This window comes from Salmo trutta, chromosome 38, assembly GCF_901001165.1.
Source record: "Salmo trutta chromosome 38, fSalTru1.1, whole genome shotgun sequence".
NCBI lineage: Eukaryota > Metazoa > Chordata > Actinopteri > Salmoniformes > Salmonidae > Salmo > Salmo trutta.
Window position 1 is genome coordinate 31,778,595 of NC_042994.1, and position 21,374 is coordinate 31,799,968.

At 40.7% G+C, this 21,374-nt stretch overlaps 1 protein-coding gene and 1 long non-coding RNA gene across 2 annotated transcripts; one reads left to right on the forward strand and one right to left on the reverse strand.

Annotated features, from left to right (window-relative positions):
- The first annotated feature begins 294 nt into the window (after positions 1–294).
- On the forward strand, positions 295–19,832 carry LOC115178596 (gastrula zinc finger protein XlCGF57.1). The gene is made up of 3 exons (XM_029739850.1): positions 295–336; positions 817–901; positions 17,821–19,832. The coding sequence occupies exons 1-3, from the start codon at positions 295–297 to the stop codon at positions 19,245–19,247; spliced, it is 1,554 nt and encodes a 517-aa protein (XP_029595710.1). The 3' UTR covers positions 19,248–19,832.
- LOC115177714 (uncharacterized) lies at positions 5,442–6,813 on the reverse strand. The gene is made up of 3 exons (XR_003872461.1): positions 6,170–6,813; positions 5,633–5,985; positions 5,442–5,524 (listed from the first exon to the last, which is right to left on the reverse strand). It is a non-coding gene; the product is annotated as an uncharacterized LOC115177714 (long non-coding RNA).
- Positions 19,833–21,374: the final 1,542 nt, after the last annotated feature.

Genomic DNA, 21,374 nt, shown 5'->3' on the forward strand with positions numbered 1-21,374 from the left:
TTCCAAAAATCTGTAACCCGGATGTACTCAGACTTCTGGCCTGCCTCACAGCGGTCAACAAAGCTATTCTTTCAACCACCTCAGTAGCTTGCTAGCCAACGTTAAACCGAAACATTGACGGTCATTTTTGTGAACATTAGCTAATCTTAGTGTTTTAAACACACGTCTGTTTACGTATGTACTGGATAAGTTTAACCCAATTTGCTTAATACATTTGCAAACCTGTTAAGATTGATACTGAGCCTAGCACTAGGATAGTCGCTAATGCTAACTAGCTAGCTAATATCCCCGACCATGAGCTCATTAAATTACTCTACCCCTGCTAAAGAAGAGGAGGTATGTTGCACTGAGACCGAAGCTCTGGGGCTGAACATTGTCGTGAAAGAAGAAGAGGAGGATGTTACAGTGAAGGGAGAGAAAGACGCTTTCAGAATTAAAAAGGAGGAAGAAGAGGATATTACAGTGAAAGAAGAGAGAGAAAATTTTGGGCCAGAAGAGGGGATAGAGGCTGTCATAGTGGAAGAGGAGGAGGTAGAAGCTTTCAGAATCAAAAAAGAGGAAGATATCACATTGAAAGAAGAAGAGGAGGAGGATGTTACAGTGAAAGAAGAGAAAGAACCTTTTGGAATGAAAGAGGAAGAGGGGATAGAGGCTGTCACAGTGGAAGAGGAGGAGGTAGAAGCTTTCAGAATCAAAAAGGAGGAAGAGGAGGCTATCTCATTGAAAGAAGAAGATGAGGAGGATGTTACAGTGAAAGAAGAGAAAGAACCTTTTAGAGTGAAAGAGGAAGAGGAGGCTATCTCAATAAAAGAGGAGGAGGAAGACGTTTTGGGAGTGAAAGAGGATGATGAGGAGGAAGAAGGAGAGGAGGAGGAAGAGACAGAAGATCAGATTACCACCAGTGAGTACTGTCTTAAAAACAGGGGCACGAACTCTGCAGTTGTTGAACTGTGTTGTTTTTAAGGGGCATTCTACTGACGTTCTACACATGAATGTTGTTCTTTACTGAAGGATTCTGTGATTGGTCCTTGCATTTTTAAAACTTTTAAATGAGTGATATATAGGCCTAGCGATTCTTTCTTGGAGATTATAAACAGGGTGGTTGGAGCCCTGATTGCTGATTTGCTGAAAGCTGTGGTATACCATGGGTATGACAAAACATACATTTTACTGCTCTAATTAAGTTGGTAACCCGTTCATAATGGCAATAAGGCACCTCGGGGGTTTGTGGTACATGGCCAATATACCACGGATAAGGGCTGTATCCAGGCACTCCGCGTTGCGTCTTGCTTAAGAACAGCCCATAGCCGTGGTATATTGGCCATACACCACACCCCCTCGGGCCTTAATGTTTAAATATATCCTCATTTATAAACGCCCTATGAGCTTAGTTCAACTGTCATAGTTCCCATCAGAACCCAAAATATAGGTTAAGTGTACATTAAGCCCACACAAATCGAAATGTAGACATTTCTAACGTATACAGCCCTAATGTTCCTAAAAGAAAGTGGAGCTAAAATTAAAGATGAATCGTTCATGTTTAGTTTGATAAATAAAATATGTGAAATGACCGGACTGGGATTAATAGGTACAGAATGTACCCATTAAATTATACATTTGAAATCATTTCCAACTGTTAAAAACAGACATTTTGTTATGTTATCTTGAATGATAATCACCACCACTGAAGTTATTGAAATCATTTATTTATTACTATTCATCATGGAAGTAGCACTCATAGCAAGGGCTGTCCAATCATATCCGCAGAGATCAATTTGAGACCAGGCTTTTGTTCTTGCCAACCAGTACATACCTGATTCAAATTATAAACCAGGCTTTTGTTCTTGCCAACCAGTACATACCTGATTCAAATTATAAACCAGGCTTTTGTTCTTGCCAACCAGTACATACCTGATTCAAATTATAAACCAGGCTTTTGTTCTTGCCAACCAGTACATACCTGATTCAACTTATAAACCAGGCTTTTGTTCTTGCCAACCAGTACATACCTGATTCAAATTATAAACCAGGCTTTTGTTCTTGCCAACCAGTACATACCTGATTCAACTTAAAAACCAGGCTTTTGTTCTTGCCAACCAGTACATACCTGATTCAACTTATAAACCAGGCTTTTGTTCTTGCCAACCAGTACATACCTGATTCAAATTATAAACCAGGCTTTTGTTCTTGCCAACCAGTACATACCTGATTCAACTTATAAACCAGGCTTTTGTTCTTGCCAACCAGTACATACCTGATTCAACTTATAAACCAGGCTTTTGTTCTTGCCAACCAGTACATACCTGATTCAACTTATAAACCAGGCTTTTGTTCTTGCCAACCAGTACATACCTGATTCAACTTATAAACCAGGCTTTTGTTCTTGCCAACCAGTACATACCTGATTCAACTTATAAACCAGGCTTTTGTTCTTGCCAACCAGTACATACCTGATTCAACTTATAAACCAGGCTTTTGTTCTTGCCAACCAGTACATACCTGATTCAAATTATAAACCAGGCTTTTGTTCTTGCCAACCAGTACATACCTGATTCAACTTATAAACCAGGCTTTTGTTCTTGCCAACCAGTACATACCTGATTCAACTTATAAACCAGGCTTTTGTTCTTGCCAACCAGTACATACCTGATTCAACTTATAAACCAGGCTTTTGTTCTTGCCAACCAGTACATACCTGATTCAAATTATAAACCAGGCTTTTGTTCTTGCCAACCAGTACATACCTGATTCAAATTATAAACCAGGCTTTTGTTCTTGCCAACCAGTACATACCTGATTCAACTTATAAACCAGGCTTTTGTTCTTGCCAACCAGTACATACCTGATTCAAATTATAAACCAATCAAGACTTGATTAGTTGTTACTGATTGGTTAGAACAAAAATCTGCAACCGCACCGGCCCTCTGTGGATAAGAACCACCGCACCGGCCCTCTGTGGATAAGAACCACCGCACCGGCCCTCTGTGGATAAGAACCACCGCACCGGCCCTCTGTGGATAAGAACCACCGCACCGGCCCTCTGTGGATAAGAACCACCGCACCGGCCCTCTGTGGATAAGAACCACCGCACCGGCCCTCTGTGGATAAGAACATCTAATTTCAGAGAGCTCTGGAAGTTGTTCCACATGAAGGGTGCTAAAAAACTAAAATCAGTGTTACCCAACTCTGTTGAGACCGAAGGAGCCTCCAGGGTTATCTAAGCCTGAGTCCAGGTTTGGTCATTTGTTAGTCTAAATTGAGTTAATGATGATAGATACATAGGAAGTTTCTACATGAGTGCTTTGTAGATAAACACAAGAAAATGCTCTCCTTACATACAAAGAGGCCCAACCCAATTTTTGATACGAAACACAATGGTGAGTTCTAGAACCATCACCAGTAATAAACCTAAAGGCCCAATGGTGAGTTCTAGAACCATCACCAGTAATAAACCTAAAGGCCCAATGGTGAGTTCTAGAACCATCACCAGTAATAAACCTAAAGGCCCAATGGTGAGTTCTAGAACCATCACCAGTAATAAACCTAAAGGCCCAATGGTGAGTTCTAGAACCATCACCAGTAATAAACCTAAAGGCCCAATGGTGAGTTCTAGAACCATCACCAGTAATAAACCTAAGGGCCCAATGGTGAGTTCTAGAACCATCACCAGTAATAAACCTAAGGGCCCAATGGTGAGTTCTAGAACCATCACCAGTAATAAACCTAAAGGCCCAATGGTGAGTTCTAGAACCATCACCAGTAATTAACCTAAAGGCCCAATGGTGAGTTCTAGAACCATCACCAGTAATAAACCTAAAGGCCCAATGGTGAGTTCTAGAACCATCACCAGTAATAAACCTAAGGGCCCAATGGTGAGTTCTAGAACCATCATCAGTAATAAACCTAAGGGCCCAATGGTGAGTTCTAGAACCATCACCAGTAATAAACCTAAGGGCCTGTCATGCCAAATAGTGTCCCCCTCTACGTCACAATGGGATTCGATAAACTATTAGCGTCCGTTGCTATATCAATGGTGTGATGACCTAATGATTAGAATTTTGGAGATCATTACAGCCTAAATGACATTCTTTTCATCATCGTTATGCAAACAAGGCTGATTTCCGCTACAATTTTGCTGTTTAAACAAGTTTTGTTTAGCTAATAAAATGAAAACATTCATTCATTCAAAAAAATTGGTACCTTGTTAACATTTCAACATGAAATCCACGTCTTAAACGTTGCTACGTTTCATAAATGGCAAAGGAAACGTGTAATCTGCTTGACACATTAAAGTTACTTACCCTACAGACCAGGAAGTGAGCTAATTTCCACTCCATTCATATGGAAATCCATTTAATTCACACACTGGCTTGTCTGGCGGTCATGTTTTCATTTTAACCTGAACTTCCCTCATCTACACTGAAATAACAATTTCACTAGTCCTCTATTATGATAGAAAAAAATAGATCTCGCATAGCTCATCTATTGTAGGTCCCTGGATACAACAATGAATAATATGGAACAAATAAGGATACCTTACAACTTACATTAATGAACACCTTGTGAAACAGCTGTGAAAACCAACCTGGCAATATTTAAGATTTTAATACATAAACTTTGATAGTTTTTGGTATTGTTGTGTCATTAATTTATTTTCACAGATTATTTTTGGGTGCACTCATATGGTAATCATAGACTACAATTCTGGAGTGTGGAATTCTGCCTGTCACTTGTTCTCAGAAGGGGGACTTGAAGAGGGAGACAGCAAAGTCCAGGCATTGCTGCTCTGTTTGCTCTGAGTGTTTGCAGTGCTAGTGTTTTTAGTTCATCTGTGTATCTCACATAGTATGTGCCCAGTATGACAGCAAGAAAACTTTTTTAGCAGATAATGACAACATGACAATAACAGTAGCTGTAGATGATGTAATGAAAAGTTGGAGGGTGGTTTGGTAATGGAGGACATCAGGTGGATCCATGTCTGAGTGTTGGGCAGAACCCCTAGGTCCTGGAGAACAGGAGCAGAGTTAAAAGGAACAGGGTAGGAGACAGACGTAAACAAGCAAACACACAGGTTACACTTTACTGGTGAGAAAATTTGATGGATTAGTGCAGTGTTATAAAATAAATTAACAGTGGGCAATCATTTTTACCTGGTGAAAATCCTCCATGTTCTTCTCAGTCCGTGCCTGAAGAAAGTACTCGAAGGTGTTCTGGTTCCACAACTTCCACCACATCCGGTGGGGTTTCAGTGATCTGAAAGTACGTTATACAAAAATAGCAAAAGACTAACAACAACAACACTAAGTCAGTCACACATTTGAAAGACTACAGTATATGTAATAAGTGTATGTACAATTGCATTGTTTACCTCAGTCAACAGCTGCAGCTCTCGTCCGTACTCGGCCTGGATGCTGCTGTTGTGTTCAAAGAGAATGACCTTCAGGTTGTTCTCCCACCTTCCTGGTACCAATCAAGGGACTTGCCCATGGCAGTCTTCAGGGTCTGGTTGGTCCATTCACCAAACCTGGAAGAGGGGGTAGGAAAGGGATATCTATTGACAATGTAAGATATTGAAATATGTCTGATTATGTACCATGAAAAAACAAATTGTAAAAAAATGAATAAAACAAACCATTGGTGACAGAATATAACCTGTAACATCCACGTTCATGACCTCTGTCACTCAAGATGACCTCAGGAGAACCGTGGGTGTTGAAAATGTCCACCATCGCCTTGGAGGTGGCCTCGCCAGTCTCATCCATGATGGGTATCATACAAAACAAAAAAATCTATTTTTGGTTCCAAGCACCCTTTTTAATGGGTTACAGAAGGGAATTTAGAGTTCAGCACATACTCTTCCTGTACTGACCTTAATGGGTATTGCCTCCACCCACTTGGTAAAGTGATTGGTCGCCGTCAGACACCAGCGGTTGCCATTCCTGGATTTAGTGAAGGGTCCGATGAGGTCCACCCCTAACATTTAAACTGTTAGAGAGAAGATTACTTTATTCTGACCCGAATCTGTGTCACACAGTATGCAGATGTTCATATTTGTAAGGATACTGACACACACACACACATTCTATAGTATTGAGCTCTGCTGTAGTCAAATAAAAATAAACCATTAGAAAACAACTTATCAGGGTACAATTTGAATTGGGACACTTACCGATCATGTGCCATGGTGAAACAAGTTTGATGGGCTTCAACTCCGGCACCACAGTCTTCGTCCTCTCAAACGTCTGGCAGGCTAGACAGGGTGTACTGACCTTTAAGCAAAAAAAGTGACAAATTGAAACATTGTGTGCTCTCTAATATGACATGAATTGAAATCATAATAATTTCAGATATAATAGAATGTGATTGATAAACAAAAAGGTTATTTCACTTGCCCAGCTGTCCACCTCCTTGTTAATTCCCTGTCAGAAGGAAGCGTAGGTTGATTTTGGCATTCATGCGCTTCACTCCGAAATTACCAGCATGCATCTCGGTCAGCACGGCCTCCTTCTCCTCCGTAGTAAAAATCACCCTCCTGTGTGGCTGGCCATCCTTTCCCAGGTAGGTAGATATGATTGCCTAACAAGTTGGAAGAGAAGAGTTGTTGAAATACTCAAGTCTAAGTATATTTGCACTGCTGTCTTTCTCTCTCTCTCTCTCTCTCTCCATCTCTCTGTCTTCCACTCTCTTCCCACCTCTCTCACTTTCATTCGTTCTTTCTCACCCCCCCAATCCAGTTGATTGATCAGGTTTAACTTATAGCTAGACACCTCAATATGACATACAGTTGGAGTCAGAAGTTTACATACGCCTTAGTCAAATACATTTAAACTCAGTTTTTCACAATTCCTGACATTTAGTCCTAGTAAATATTCCCTGTCTTAGGTCAGTTAGGATCACCACTTTATTTTGGACAAGATCCAGGCATCCAAATGATTATGGTGGATCCCACCCTCCTTATAGAGCCTCTTCTGCTTCCAAAAGGTGTCAAAGTTGCCTGCAAAAGTTACACCTGGGACGGGGAGGACAAAATGGTGCCGTAAAGAAAACACTGTGTTTCAGAGAGCTCCCTTGGCATTTGTTAATTTTCTTTCTTTATATTCATCTTTTAGCTTGAAAAAGTGGTAGAAAACCCTAATCCGAAATAAGTTACCCTACAATGTGTCTTGATGGCTATTTCTCAAAAGTTTCCGACAACATGCCCAGCAGAACTACTAAGAACTCGACCAAAACCAATACCCCGTGTAGGAGGAGCTAACTAACGTTAGCGAAGCTAATACCATTGCGGATCCAAGCACAATGGACCTGGTGATTCAAAAGATGACTGATAACATTACTAAAGTAATCGATATCAAGATAGGAACGGTCTTGGAAGCAGTAGCTGGCCATTCAGCCGAACTACAGAAAGTTGTCAAGCATGTTGATGAGGCGGAAGAATTGCTACTGTGGAAACTTCAACTACATCAATGGACACTAAGATAAAGGCAATTGAGAAACAGGTGCGCAAAATGGCCTGCGAACATTGATGACTTCCACGACCAGTGGTTAGAAAGTTCCACAACTTCACCGACAAGCAGCGCATCATGGACGCAGCCAGATGCATCAGTTCTGACGATATTCAACGCCAAGGTCCAAGGGTCTCATTCTTCAATGATTACTCCGCAGCGGTTGTACAAAGACGCAAGGCATTTGATGAGGTAAAGGCTCAACTCAAGAGAATGAAGATGGACTACGCACTGCTGTACCCGGCCACATTGAAGATTATGGTCAACGCCTAAGAAGCTTTGCACACCTGAAGAGGCTGCTGCGTTTATTGACTCTCTCGGGTAAATAACTTTACTCTGCTCCTTTGCAGCATTGGATAACTTTTTTTATTCAAACCTGGTCATGAAGCAGTGATGCGAGTTCAAGTGGGTCATGAGGCAGTGATGCGAGTTCAAGTGGGTCATGAGGCAGTGATGCAAGTTCAAGTGGGTCATGAAGCAGTGATGCAAGTTCAAGTGGGTCATGAGGCAGTGATGCGAGTTCTCAAGTGGGTCATGAGGCAGTGATGCGAGTTCTCAAGTGGGTCATGAAGCAGTGATGCGGGTTCTCGAGTGAGTCATGAAGCAGTGATGTGAGTCATGAAGCTGTGATGCGAGTTCTCAAGTGGGTCATGAAGCATTGATGTGGGTCATGAAGCAGTGATGTGGGTCATGAAGCAGTGATGTGAGTTCTCAGGTGCTCTTGTTCAGGAACATTTGTATTATTTTTCTTGCTACAGTAACTGCCACCATAGCTCAGACTGAGATCTGTGTCAATCTATATTGGTGCCCAGGCTTGGTGGAGGAGCCCCAATCTTCTTTTTATTTTTTTTATTATTATTTTTTTTACCTTTTTATTTAACTAGGGAAGTCAGTTAAGAACAAATTCTTATTTTCAATGACGGCCTAGGAACGGTGGGTTAAATGCCTTGTTCAGGGGCAGAATGACAGATTTTTATCTTGTCAGCTCGGGGATTCAATCTTGCAACCTTCCTGTTACTAGTCCATCGCTCTAACCACTAGGCTGCCTGCCGCCCCATTGATTTTCATATGTATAAACGACGAGGCTATAGAGTGGTTATGCAGACTTAAGAGTCTACTTTGGAGAGTTGAAATCGCCTGCTTGTTAGCTAGTGGGAAATCCCCTTTTGGAACCTTACATGTTTATTTTTCTGGTGTAGTATAGTTCCGGTTCAGGGTTCATATAGTTTGTTTAGGCTCGGTGAGAATGAGGAGAGTTCAACACATGGGGAAAGATACCACCCTATGTTTACAGTAGGATTCAGTCTGCATATTGGTTGGTCAAATTGCAATGGCAGGTAACATGCTGTGTTTATGTACATGGAACATTAGAGGGAGCTTTAACCCCAGCTACCATTCCTAATGTCATCCATTTTGTTGTTCTGAGCTACCATTCCTAATGTCATCCTGTTTCAGCCGTTCCCGAGCTACCATTCCTAATGTCATCCTGTTTCAGTTGTTCCGAGCTACCATTCCTAATGTCATCCTGTTTCAGCTGTTCCGAGCTACCATTCCTAATGTCATCCATTTTGTTGTTCCGAGCTACCATTCCTAATCTCATCCTGTTTCAGCCGTTCCGAGCTACCATTCCTAATCTTATCCTGTTTCAGCCGTTCCGAGCTACCATTCCTAATCTCATCCTGTTTCAGGCGTTCCGAGCTACCATTCCTAATGTCATCCTGTTTCAGCCGTTCCGAGCTACCATTCCTAATGTCATCCTGTTTCAGCCGTTCCGAGCTACCATTCCTAATGTCATCCTGTTTGTTGTTCCGAGCTACCATTCCTAATGTCATCCTGTTTCAGCCGTTCCGAGCTACCATTCCTAATGTCATCCTGTTTCAGCTGTTCCGAGCTACCATTCCTAATGTCATCCATTTTGTTGTTCCGAGCTACCATTCCTAATCTCATCCTGTTTCAGCCGTTCCGAGCTACCATTCCTAATCTTATCCTGTTTCAGCCGTTCCGAGCTACCATTCCTAATCTCATCCTGTTTCAGGCGTTCCGAGCTACCATTCCTAATGTCATCCTGTTTCAGCCGTTCCGAGCTACCATTCCTAATGTCATCCTGTTTCAGCCGTTCCGAGCTACCATTCCTAATGTCATCCTGTTTGTTGTTCCGAGCTACCATTCCTAATGTCATCCTGTTTCAGCCGTTCCGAGCTACCATTCCTAATGTCATCCTGTTTCAGCCGTACCGAGCTACCATTCCTAATGTCATCCTGTTTCAGCCGTTCCGAGCTACCATTCCTAATGTCATCCTGTTTGTTCTGAGCTACCATTCCTAATGTCATCCTGTTTCAGCCGTTCCGAGCTACCATTCCTAATGTCATCCTGTTTCAGCCGTTCTGAGCTACCATTCCTAATGTCATCCTGTTTCAGCCGTTCCGAGCTACCATTCCTAATGTCATCCTGTTTGTTGTTCTCCATGTGTTTCAGTGCAAACTGGGCTTAATAGGAATGGCAATGATTTATTTATTTTCATTTACATTCTGTATAGAGAGTGCTACTGTACCCTTTAAGCCCACCTGAGATAATTGTCAAATTTACAAAAAAGGCATCTATGTATATTTAACAGTAAAATAAGCCAAAATGCATAGAACCATTTAAGCTGTGAAAGCCTGAGATCTATTATCTTGTTGTGGTTTACGTATAATAGCAAGTTATGTTGCTACTGTATATCTATATCCAGACTGTATCACAACCGGCTGTGATTGGGAGTCCCATAGGGCGGCGTACAATTGGCCCAGCGTTGTCCGGTTTTGGCCTGTGTAGACCGTCATTGTAAATAAGAATTTGTTCTTGCCTAGTTAAATAAAGGTGAAATAAAAAAAATTAAAAAAATTGGACTGACGTGGTACGACTGCTAGCATGAAAAACCCATCTGTTCAATTGGCAAGAAATAGTAATTGAATTGAAATTATTTTGGGCAATAGACATATACAACAAAATGCACAATGTGGACCCGGAGGATAGCACTTGAAAGTATTAATTAAAATGCCTATTTCCAAAGTGGTCCTAAATGGTAAAAACAATAACATATAATAATTAAAAAACAAGACAAAATTACAAACAACCATAAATACATTTAATTTATATTGACATCCTAAAAAGTGGCACTATTCACTTTACTTCTTCCTAACCTTAAAAATCAACCATCTTCATTTCACATTAAAACAATCTATTAATTGCACATCATACCGATCCTTCAAATAATACACCTGACCAGCAGTAGGGGCACAAGGGGCAGTGGAGTGGTTTCTCTTACTTAGACAACCTTGTCCAAGTGAAAAACTTTGCCTGCTATTTTAACTTTTTATTTGCTTGATCTCCAAGGGAAGGCTATTCCATAGACAAATGCCTGTATGGAAAAACGTGCTCCTCGCAGTACTGTTTACTCTTGGGATTTTACAAGACATAACACTAGCTCTGGTATTGTGACTGTGTTGGTTATAGACCATATCAATGTTATTTTCCATGTAATCTGGGGCACGATCATTTAAGATGTCAAACATATGATTAAGTGTAAGTTGGTCCTCTCTAGACTCCAAAGGCAACAAGCCCACCTCCCGGAACTCCTGTACCCCTATGTGGGTCCTAGGGGGGACATTCAGCATATACCAGATAACATTATGTGGGTCCTAGGGGGGACATTCAGCATATACCTGATAACATTATGTGGGTCCTAGGGGGGACATTCAGCATATACCAGATAACATTATGTGGGTCCTAGGGGGGACATTCAGCATATACCTGATAACATTATGTGGGTCCTAGGGGGGACATTCAGCATATACCTGATAACATTATGTGGGTCCTAGGGGGGACATTCAGCATATACCTGATAACATTATGTGGGTCCTAGGGGGGACATTCAGCATATACCAGATAACATTATGTGGGTCCTAGGGGGGACATTCAGCATATACCTGATAACATTATGTGGGTCCTAGGGGGGACATTCAGCATATACCTGATAACATTATGTGGTCCTGGGGGGGACATTCAGCATATACCTGATAACATTATGTGGTCCTGGGGGGGACATTCAGCATATACCTGATAACATTATGTGGTCCTAGGGGGGACATTCAGCATATACCTGATAACATTATGTGGTCCTAGGGGGGACATTCAGCATATACCTGATAACATTATGTGGGTCCTAGGGGGGACATTCAGCATATACCTGATAACATTATGTGGTCCTAGGGGGGACATTCAGCATATACCTGATAACATTATGTGGGTCCTAGGGGGGACATTCAGCATATACCTGATAACATTATGTGGGTCCTAGGGGGGACATTCAGCATATACCTGATAACATTATGTGGTCCTAGGGGGGACATTCAGCATATACCTGATAACATTATGTGGTCCTAGGGGGGACATTCAGCATATACCTGATAACATTATGTGGGTCCTAGGGGGGACATTCAGCATATACCTGATAACATTATGTGGTCCTAGGGGGGACATTCAGCATATACAGTTGAAGTCGGAAGTTTACATACACTTAGGTTGGAGTCAATAAAACTCGTTTTTCAACCACTCCACAAATTTCTTGTTAACAAACTATAGTTTTGTTAAGTCAGTTAGGACATCCACTTTGTGCATGACACAAGTAATTGTTCCAACAATTGTTTACAGACAGATTATTTCACTTATAATTCACTGTATCACAATTCCAGTGGGTCAGAAGTTTACTTACACTAAGTTGACTCTGCCTTCAAACAGTTTGGACATTTTCAGAAAATTATGTCATGGCTTTAGAAGCTTCTGATAGGCTAATTGACATTTGAGTCAATTGGAAGTGCACCTGTAGATGTATTTCAAGGCCTACCTTCAAACTCAGTGCCTCTTTGCTTGACATCATGGGAAAATCGAAAGAAATCAGCCAAGACTTCCACAAGTCTGGTTCATCCTTGGGAGCAATTTCCAAACGCCTGAAGGTACCACATTCATCTGTACAAACAATAGTACGCAAGTATAAACACCATGGGACCACGCAGCCGTCATACCGCTCAAGGAGGAGACACGTTCTGTGTCCTAGAGATGAACGTACTTTGGTGCGAAAAGTGCAAATCAATCCCAGAACAACAGCAAAGGACATTGTGAAGATGCTGGAGGAAACGGGTACAAAAGTATGTATATCCACAGTAAAACGAGTCCTATATCGACATAACCCGAAAGGCCTTTCATCAAGGAAGAAGCCACTGCTCCAAAACCGCCATAAAAAAGCCAGACTACAGTTTGCAACTGCACATGGGGACAAATATTGTACTTTTTGGAGAAATGTCCTCTGGTCTGATGAAACAAAAATAGAACTGTTTGGTCATAATTACCATCGTTATGTTTGGAGGAAAAAGGGGGAGGCTTGCAAGCCGAAGAACACCATCCCAACCGTGAAGCACGGGGGTGGCAGCATCATGTTGTGGGGGTGCTTTGCTGCAGGAGGGACTGATGCACTTCACAAAATAGATAGCATCATGAGGAAAGAAAATGATGTGGATATATTGAAGCAACATCTCAAGACTTCGGTCAGGAAGTTAAAGCTTGGTCGCAAATGGGTCTTCCAAATGGACAATCACCACAAGCATACTTCCGAAGTTGTGGCAAAATGGCTTAAGGACAACAAAGTCAAGGTATTGGAGTGGCCATCACAAAGCCCTGACCTCAATCCCTTAGAAAATTTGTGGGCAGAACTGAAAAAGCGTGTGCGAGCAAGGAGGCCTACAAACCTTACTCAGTTACACCAGCTCTGTCAGGAGGAATGGACCAAAATTCACCCAACTTATTGTGGGGAGCTTGTGGAAGGCTACCCAAAACATTTGACCCAAGTTAAACAATTTAAAGGCAATGCTACCAAATACTAATTGAGTGCATGTAAACTTCTGACCCACTGGGAATGTGATGAAACAAATAAAAGCTTAAATAAATCATTCTCTCTACTATTATTCTGACATTTCACATTCTTAAAATAAAGTGGTGATCCTAACTGACCTAAGACCAGGATTTTTTTACTAGGATTAAATGTCAGGAATTGTGAAAAACTGAGTTTAAATGTATTTGGCTAATGTGTATGTAAACTTCCGACTTCAACTGTACCTGATAACATTATTTTGCACGACCTGCATTCTCTTTTTCTACTTTTTTGATAGCCCACTATACCAAGCAGAGCAGGCATTATCAAAATGACAAGGTTGAGACAAGCAGTTTCTTAACTTTAGTGTTACAATATAAACATTTCAATTTGTTTGCCATTTTAGAAATAATTTTAGCAGCAATCAGGTCTCCAGAAAGGGATTGATCTAGGGACACACCAAGATAAGATACACTTGTTTTAGATTCAAACACCTTGCCTGCACAGTTTACTGTTATCTTGTCAGCCCTAAGCAATCTACATTTTGTTCCAAACAATATCGATTCAGTTTTTCCCAAATGTAGTGACAATTTGTCAGACAACCAATCTCTAACAAAATGCAATTCCTTACTCAGGGTCTCCTCTATGTAATCTGTATCCTTCCCTGATACCAGTATGGCTGAATCATCAGCATAAAGCAGGAGTTTGCCCTTTACTGTATCTGGCATATCATTAACATATATAAGAAATAGGAGAGGCCCTAAAATGGATCCCTGCGGTACTCCACAGGATGTTTATTTGGCCTCTGACAGAACATCACCAACATTACATACTTGTGTTCTGTTGGTCAGATAAGATCTAAACCAATTCACTGCTACATCACTTAGACCCATGCTTTTCATTTTCATCAGGAGAATATCAATGTCCAAAGTGTCAAAAGCTTTCTGAAAGTCTAACATGACCATACCTGTATATCCCCCTTCTCACTTTCCTGCTTAATGAGGTCAAAAAGGTGAATAAGGCAAGTATCAGTCAAATGAGGTGTTCTAAAGCCAGATTGGAGTACATAAAGAAGTTTGGTGCTCAAGAAGGTATCCCTCAAGTTGATTAAAGATTACGATTTTGTAATTTCAATTTGGTGCGCTCCAACTTTCACCGGATGTTGTCGATTTTCATCCCGTAATCGGGATCCGTGCGCTAAGAGGATTTATTAAGCGTAGTAGATTGTTAACTTTGTCCTCTGTTATCATGCACAGCTCAAATAAATTATTTGTGATACCTTTGCTATGGTAAAAGTTGTTAATGAAAGACTGGCCATAGTGTTCAGAGCAGATGGGTAACTTCTTAACCAGAGATGAGGCTATAGTGGTAAAAAAAATAATTTGCAACCTTTGCCTGGTCATAACATAAAACATCATCAATATCCAGGCCAATACTACAGGATTTTACCTTATGGGGAGTTTTTGAGCCAATGTCCTTTAAAAAGTTCCACAGTTTACAAGGCTGATGTAAGTTGTCATTAACGGCATCTATATAGTGTTTTTGATTTGGCCTTATCCATTTTCTATCTTGCCTGGTTTCTACAGTTAATATAACTGTCATAATCTTGTTGTAGATTTTGTCCTTCTGAATCTGGCCAGGTAGCGATCCCTTTTCCTTATGAGGTCTAAGATCTCGGGAAGTGATCCATTTCCCTGACCACTGTTTGATTCGAATTTGTTTAATCGGAGCCAGAGAGTCGAGTGCAGACAGAAACAGATCTTTAAAAAGATACCAAGCTTAATCAACATCGTCACAGTTTAGTACATGAGACCAATCCAAAATTCCACGGACCTCTAGAAAACGTTATTTTGAGTATTGTTTCATAGACCGTACCGTCATGTATTTATTACCTGTCTCTAGTAGCATTTTGGATGTCTTACAGGTACAGTAGGTTACCATATGATCACTAAAACCAATATTTAAGACTCCTGACTGACAGATGTTCTCTTGATCTGATACAATAATCAAATCCAGTTGATTTACTGTCAGTACACACCCGGGTTGGCTCAACAAACAGTTGTTTTAGTCCAAATAACTGATTTAAAGTTATACAGGGCATTTACTAGTGTACTTTTCCTAGGTGGTAACTGCACATTTGTATTGAAATCGACAAGCAGTATACATTCCCTATCAGCCAATACATTGTGATCACAGCAATTCGATTCAAGTAAATCATAGAAGTGATTCTGCTTAGAAGGCCGATAGCAGAAACACCAACAAGTATAGGACGACATTTAGGAAGAAGTATATCTACCCATGCAACCTCGAGACCATCCATTTTCAGATCTGAACGAGGGTTAAAATGCACATCATTCCTAGTTTTAAAAAAAACACACGCCGCCACTGTTTTGGTTTCGGGTCAATTTTATGAAAGATATAACCCGGTAGCTCAACCTCATCGTCCTCAATTGACCCATCGAGCCCTGTCTCAGTCACAGCAACTACTGCAGCCCGGGTGTAAGAAGCAAGGAGTTTTAATTTCTCTAATTTCGGCAGCAGGCTCCGTGCGTTCACATGGATAAAATGAAGTCCTCTCCAATTGAAACAGTCAAACACGTCATTTTCTGTGCCCACTACTGATACATCGACTATCTCATCTTGATTACACTCATCATCCCTGCTTGTGTCCGGCATCCCGATGTTTGGCACCGCATTTACCCAGCATACATTGCAAACAAGCAAAATGTTACTATGAGACTTTACAGCTTCATCACATGACAAGGGGTTGATATCTCCACACTTTATGTAAACAAATGTCACAAGCCACCGCTTTTGAATTCTTCCTTATTGTCTTACCACAGTTTGGGCATAGTTGTTTAGCTTGCTTTGTGGTGTTTGGGCCAGGACAGGGGGGGGTGTACATCGCCACAGAGTAGCAGGCTGAAGGTAACAAGCAGCTTGTTGGAGTTGACACCTGGTCTCAGCATCGCTGCAGCGTTTCCTGTGTACATTCCCCCGAGCGGCTCAGCTGTTCCCGTAGGAAAGGTGGTATCAGGTAAAGTTGTTCATAGCCGAAGTTCACAATATGAAAGGGAAGATTTCCATCCACGTCTTCCGGTGTAGGTGGAACGGGAGTTTGGGATAATCGCCATGTTTGAATTGTAGAATAAATCAGAAACGCCAAACTAATGGCTAGAGCCATAATAGATCAATATAATAACAAGATGCAATCATTTAGCTGTTAGTGAGAAGAGCGAAAATCTATCATGATAATTATTGTAAATGTTGAAACGAATTGGTCCAAGCAAGGCAAAAGCTTTCTCAGCATTACCACAAAAAAAAATGGAAGGGGAAGGAAGTAGATCTATTATCTTGTTGTGGTTCACCAAGTTGCTACTGTATTGACTGACATGTGGTACGACTGCTAGCATGAAAAACCCATCTGTTCAATTAGCAGGAAATAGTCATTTCCCAAGTGAAAGGAAGTAGTATGCCATCATGTGCATATAACACATTAATCTCTTCATTTTACATTAAGTATTATCACTCTTCTGACAAGGTACTAAAAATATCTGGAAAATGTGTTTATCTTGAGTGTCACTTCAACACAGGCAATTTTTTTTGTTCAGCTTTGAAATTGTCAACGAGTAGAACCTTACACAACTGTCAATAACTTAATAATAAAACATCTGATTGGCTTAGAATAAAACAACTGGTATGGATACAGCAACCACATTAACTGGTTGAAACATGAAATAGCAGAAAATGTTAATAATTAGTATTTATTTATTTGAATCCAAAGTTGGAAGTGGGCTTAATAGGTACACTTACCCTAAGCTTGTTTTACTCCATTATTTGTAAACAATGTAAGCCTAATTGTAAACAAAGACTTATTCACTCAACATGGTTACAACTATAATTTTGCATCCATAGCGCTGTCAATGAATTTGAGTGGTTACATTTCTCTAACCCCCATCCCTCAGCTTTATACCAAAACTGTGGCAGGGTGCCCACTTTGTGGAAGGATGTTGTTTGAAGTGCAGATTGCCCCTTTAGATCTAGTAGCCTGCCAAATAACAATAATGTATCCTTTACTGACTCGTCTATTTATCCATTAGGTCTAATACATGTATCCTATACTGACTAGTCTATTTATCCATTAGGTCTAATACATGTATCCTATACTGACTAGTCTATTTATCCATTAGGTCTAATACATGTATCCTATACTGACTAGTCTATTTATCCAGTAGATCTAATAAATGCATTACAACAATATGTTTAATAGTGTTTATATTAGCCTCAAAGTGCTACAGCCACTCTGTGATGCCCTTTTATTGAGATCTGGTCTAGATTAAACCTCATAGGAAGACAGTTTTATCATGTGGTTTCATTCAGGTGTCTCTGTTTAACCAAATACTCTGTCTTTGACAGGAGAGAGACCAGACTCTCATTCTGAAAGCGGGACGAGTCCTTCCGAAGAACCAGACCCAGAGACATCCAAACCAGCAAGAGCACACCACTGCTCCCAGTGTGGAAAGAGATTTATCCGGTTAGGGCACCTGAACGAACATATGAAAACACATACAGGGGAGAAGCCTTATCACTGCTCCCAGTGTGGAAAGGGTTTTGGACAGTCAGGGCATCTAAAAGTGCATGAAAGAAGACACACTGGAGAGAAGCCATATCAATGCTCCCAGTGTGAAAAGAAATGTTTCTCACCAGGGGACCTGAAGTCACATGAGAGAACACACACACAGTCTTTAGAGAGGCCTTTCCAATGCTCTCAGTGTGGAAAGAGATTTATCCAGTCATCGCATCTGAAAGAGCATGAAAGAATACACACAGGAGAGAAGCCTTTCCAATGCTCTCAGTGTGGAAAGGGTTTTAGATACTCAGGGCATTTAAAAGTGCATGAAAGAACACACACTGGAGAGAAGCCGTATCAATGCTCCCAGTGTCAAAAGGGTTTTTTCTCACCAGGGGACCTGAAAAAACATGAGAGAACACATTTAGTAGAGAGGCCTTTCCAATGCTCTCAGTGTGGAAAAAGATTTATGCAGTCATCACATCTGAAAAAACACAAGAGAATACACACAGGCGAACAGCCATTCCAATGCTCTCATTGTGGAAAAAGTTTTACCCGTTTAGGAAACTTGAAAACGCATGAGATGACACACACAGGAGAGAAGCCTTTCCACTGCTCCTTCTGTGGAAAACGTTTTACCCATTTAGGGAACCTGAAAATGCATGAGATGACACACACAGGAAATAAGCCTTTTCACTGTTCCCAGTGTGGAAAGGGTTTTGGACACTCAGGGCATCTAAAAGTGCATGAAAGAACACACACTGGAGAGAAGCCATATCAATGCTCCCAATGTGAAAGTAAATTTTTCTCATCAGGGGACCTGAAATCACATGAGAGAACACACACTGTAGAGAGGCCTTTCCAATGCTCTCAGTGTGGAAAGAGTTTTACCCGGTTAGGGAATCTGAATATGCATTTGAGAACACACACAGGGGAGAAGCCATACCACTGCTCAGACTGTGGAAAGAGATTTATCCAGCTAGGGGACCTGAAATCACATGAGCGGACACACACAGGAGATAAGCCTTTCCAATGCTCTCAGTGTGGAAAAAGTTTTGCCTGGTTAGGGAACTTGAAAATGCATGAGAGAATACACACTGGAGAGAAGCCTTTCCACTGCTCCTTGTGTGGAAAGAGTTTTACCTTTTTAGGGACACTGAAAAAGCATGAGATGACACACACAGGAGAGAAGCCTTTCCAATGCTCCCAATGTGGAAAGAGTTTTACCCAGTTAGTGAACCTGAAAAGGCATGACGCAACACACACAGGATAGAATCCTTTCCAATGTTTTCAGTGTGGAAAGACATTTTCTCGGTCAGAGGACATGAAATCACATAAGAGAATAGAGGCTGTGTTCTGACTTATAGTTTTGACAAACTTTTTGTGCTTTGGTTTATGCCACATTAAATAAAATTGTATGTAAGAAAAAAATAGCCTTACTTTTGTTGTTAGTTAATTTTTTTCTCTAAACATGTTCACATCTAAAATTAGAATATATTTTGCATGTATTTGATTTTGATTATGAATTTTGATTGATTGTACCCTTAGTGTTCATTATATGATTTGGATATTGTTATTTAAAAATGTAATTAATCATTAATGTGCTTTTCTTGATTCTGACCTTTAACCTCTTGAATTTAGTCATTGTGTTTTCATCGAGTTCATTTGTGTAGTAGTTATCAAGCTAAAGGTGATAATTAAATGACATTGTTCTGATAATTGTTGACATGAAAAAACATTTACTACCTCAGTGTCCATCAGTACTGTTCCATCAGATAAAACACAGGTGCTGATTTGTAAAAATGATTTGACTATTTCAACATTTATCTGAATAAAAGTAAATGGGATATTTTTTTAACTGTGTGGATGTTCATTTTATACACCTACATCTATGTATTGTTACACCATGTAGGAGCAGTATAGACCTAGTCTGTTCATTATATACATCTACATGATGTATTGTTACACCATGTAGGAGCAGTATAGACCTAGTCTGTTCATTATATACAGTACCAGTCAAAAGTTTGGACACCTACTCATTCAAGGGTTTTTTATTTTTACTGTCTTCTACATTGTAGAATAATAGTGAAGACATCAAAACTATGAAATAACACATATGGAGTCATGTAATAACCAAAAACGTGGTAAACAAATCAAAATATATTTTAGATTCTTCAAAGTAGCCACCCTTTTGCCTTGATGACAGCTTTGCACATTCTTGGCAATGAATGACATTCTTAACATCAAATGAAACTTATTAACTTGTCAGGATGCTGAACTAAAACTGTGAGTCTCTTCATAGTTTCAATAACAACAACATTAACTTCTGCGCATTCATTTCAAACTCAAATTAAAGTCCCAACATTCAACTTTTCTTCAATTGTCCATTTAATTGTCAGTGTTCCTTTTATTTATTTTTACTGCTATCCGATGGGTCTCTTCACAGGTCATCCATACCAGGTGGTAACTTTTGGTGACTCTGTAGATCTAGTTTTGTTTTGGTTTGGTTGGAGGATAACCAGTGTGGTTCGCTTCAAAACTCTGTCTCTGCAGACGGCCCACTAGAACATCAGATTCTCCTTGGAGGGTTTCCATTGTGTCGGTCCTCAGGAGTAGCTTGGAGGTGTCTCCGGGTTTATCCTGAACTCGCCACGCTCAGTATCTACAATGTATGATCTGGGCTGTTCAGCTTGACCTTTCACTGTTGCCATAGTTGTGCAGCCTTTGTCTTGGTCGAGCTTCACGTGCACGGAGTCACCTGGCTGTAATGGTGGCAAGTGGTCTGGCTCCGTGACACCTGTGGTAGTAGGTCCTATAGGATGCTTTTGCCTCAGAGTCTTGCTTGGCAATCTTCTTCCAAGTCTGGCCACCTAGGTTCTAGGTTTTTCGCAAAGGTTGGAAGCTTTGTCTGTAACTGATGCCCCATGAGTAGCTGTGCTGGGCTACAATCGGTGTCGCTCTGTAGGTGATAAGAGAATTATCTAATAAAAGTAAATGAATCAATAAACCATGATGAATTATTATTCATACAGCATGGTTAATGAATAATCAATGTAATGATCAATGTAGGGATCGATTAGTCTGATTAGTTCCGGAAAGTCCAGGAACCACTGGAGAGGGAAAGAAATGTGTGTATGCCATTAGGAGGGACAGCAGGAGACAGATGGTCAAGGGAGTAAAAGCTTCAAAGAGTTCCTAACCTTGAGGGAAAAGAACAGGCTGAGCTCTGGATAGTGATAAACAAGTGTGTGAAGTCTATGGGGGTTGCATGTCACCAACAGTTTGTGTGTAAATGCATGTGCGTAGTTAAGCAAGGACTATATAATGACTGTTTTGTTATCCTGACCTCAGAACGTTCTCTGAATAAAAGCTACAGAAACCTTTTGCAGAAAGCTGAGTC

What these genes read in the sequence shown, in the direction of transcription:
- LOC115178596 (XM_029739850.1), top strand. Translation starts at nt 295, where the DNA reads ATGAGCTCATTAAATTACTCTACCCCTGCTAAAGAAGAGGAG. An exon ending in CCCCTGCTAAAGAAGAGGAG is followed by an intron (nt 337 to 816) that starts GTATGTTGCACT and finishes ATAAAAGAGGAG; the next exon opens with GAGGAAGACGTTTTGGGAGT. An exon ending in AGAAGATCAGATTACCACCA is followed by an intron (nt 902 to 17,820) that starts GTGAGTACTGTC and finishes TGTCTTTGACAG; the next exon opens with GAGAGAGACCAGACTCTCAT.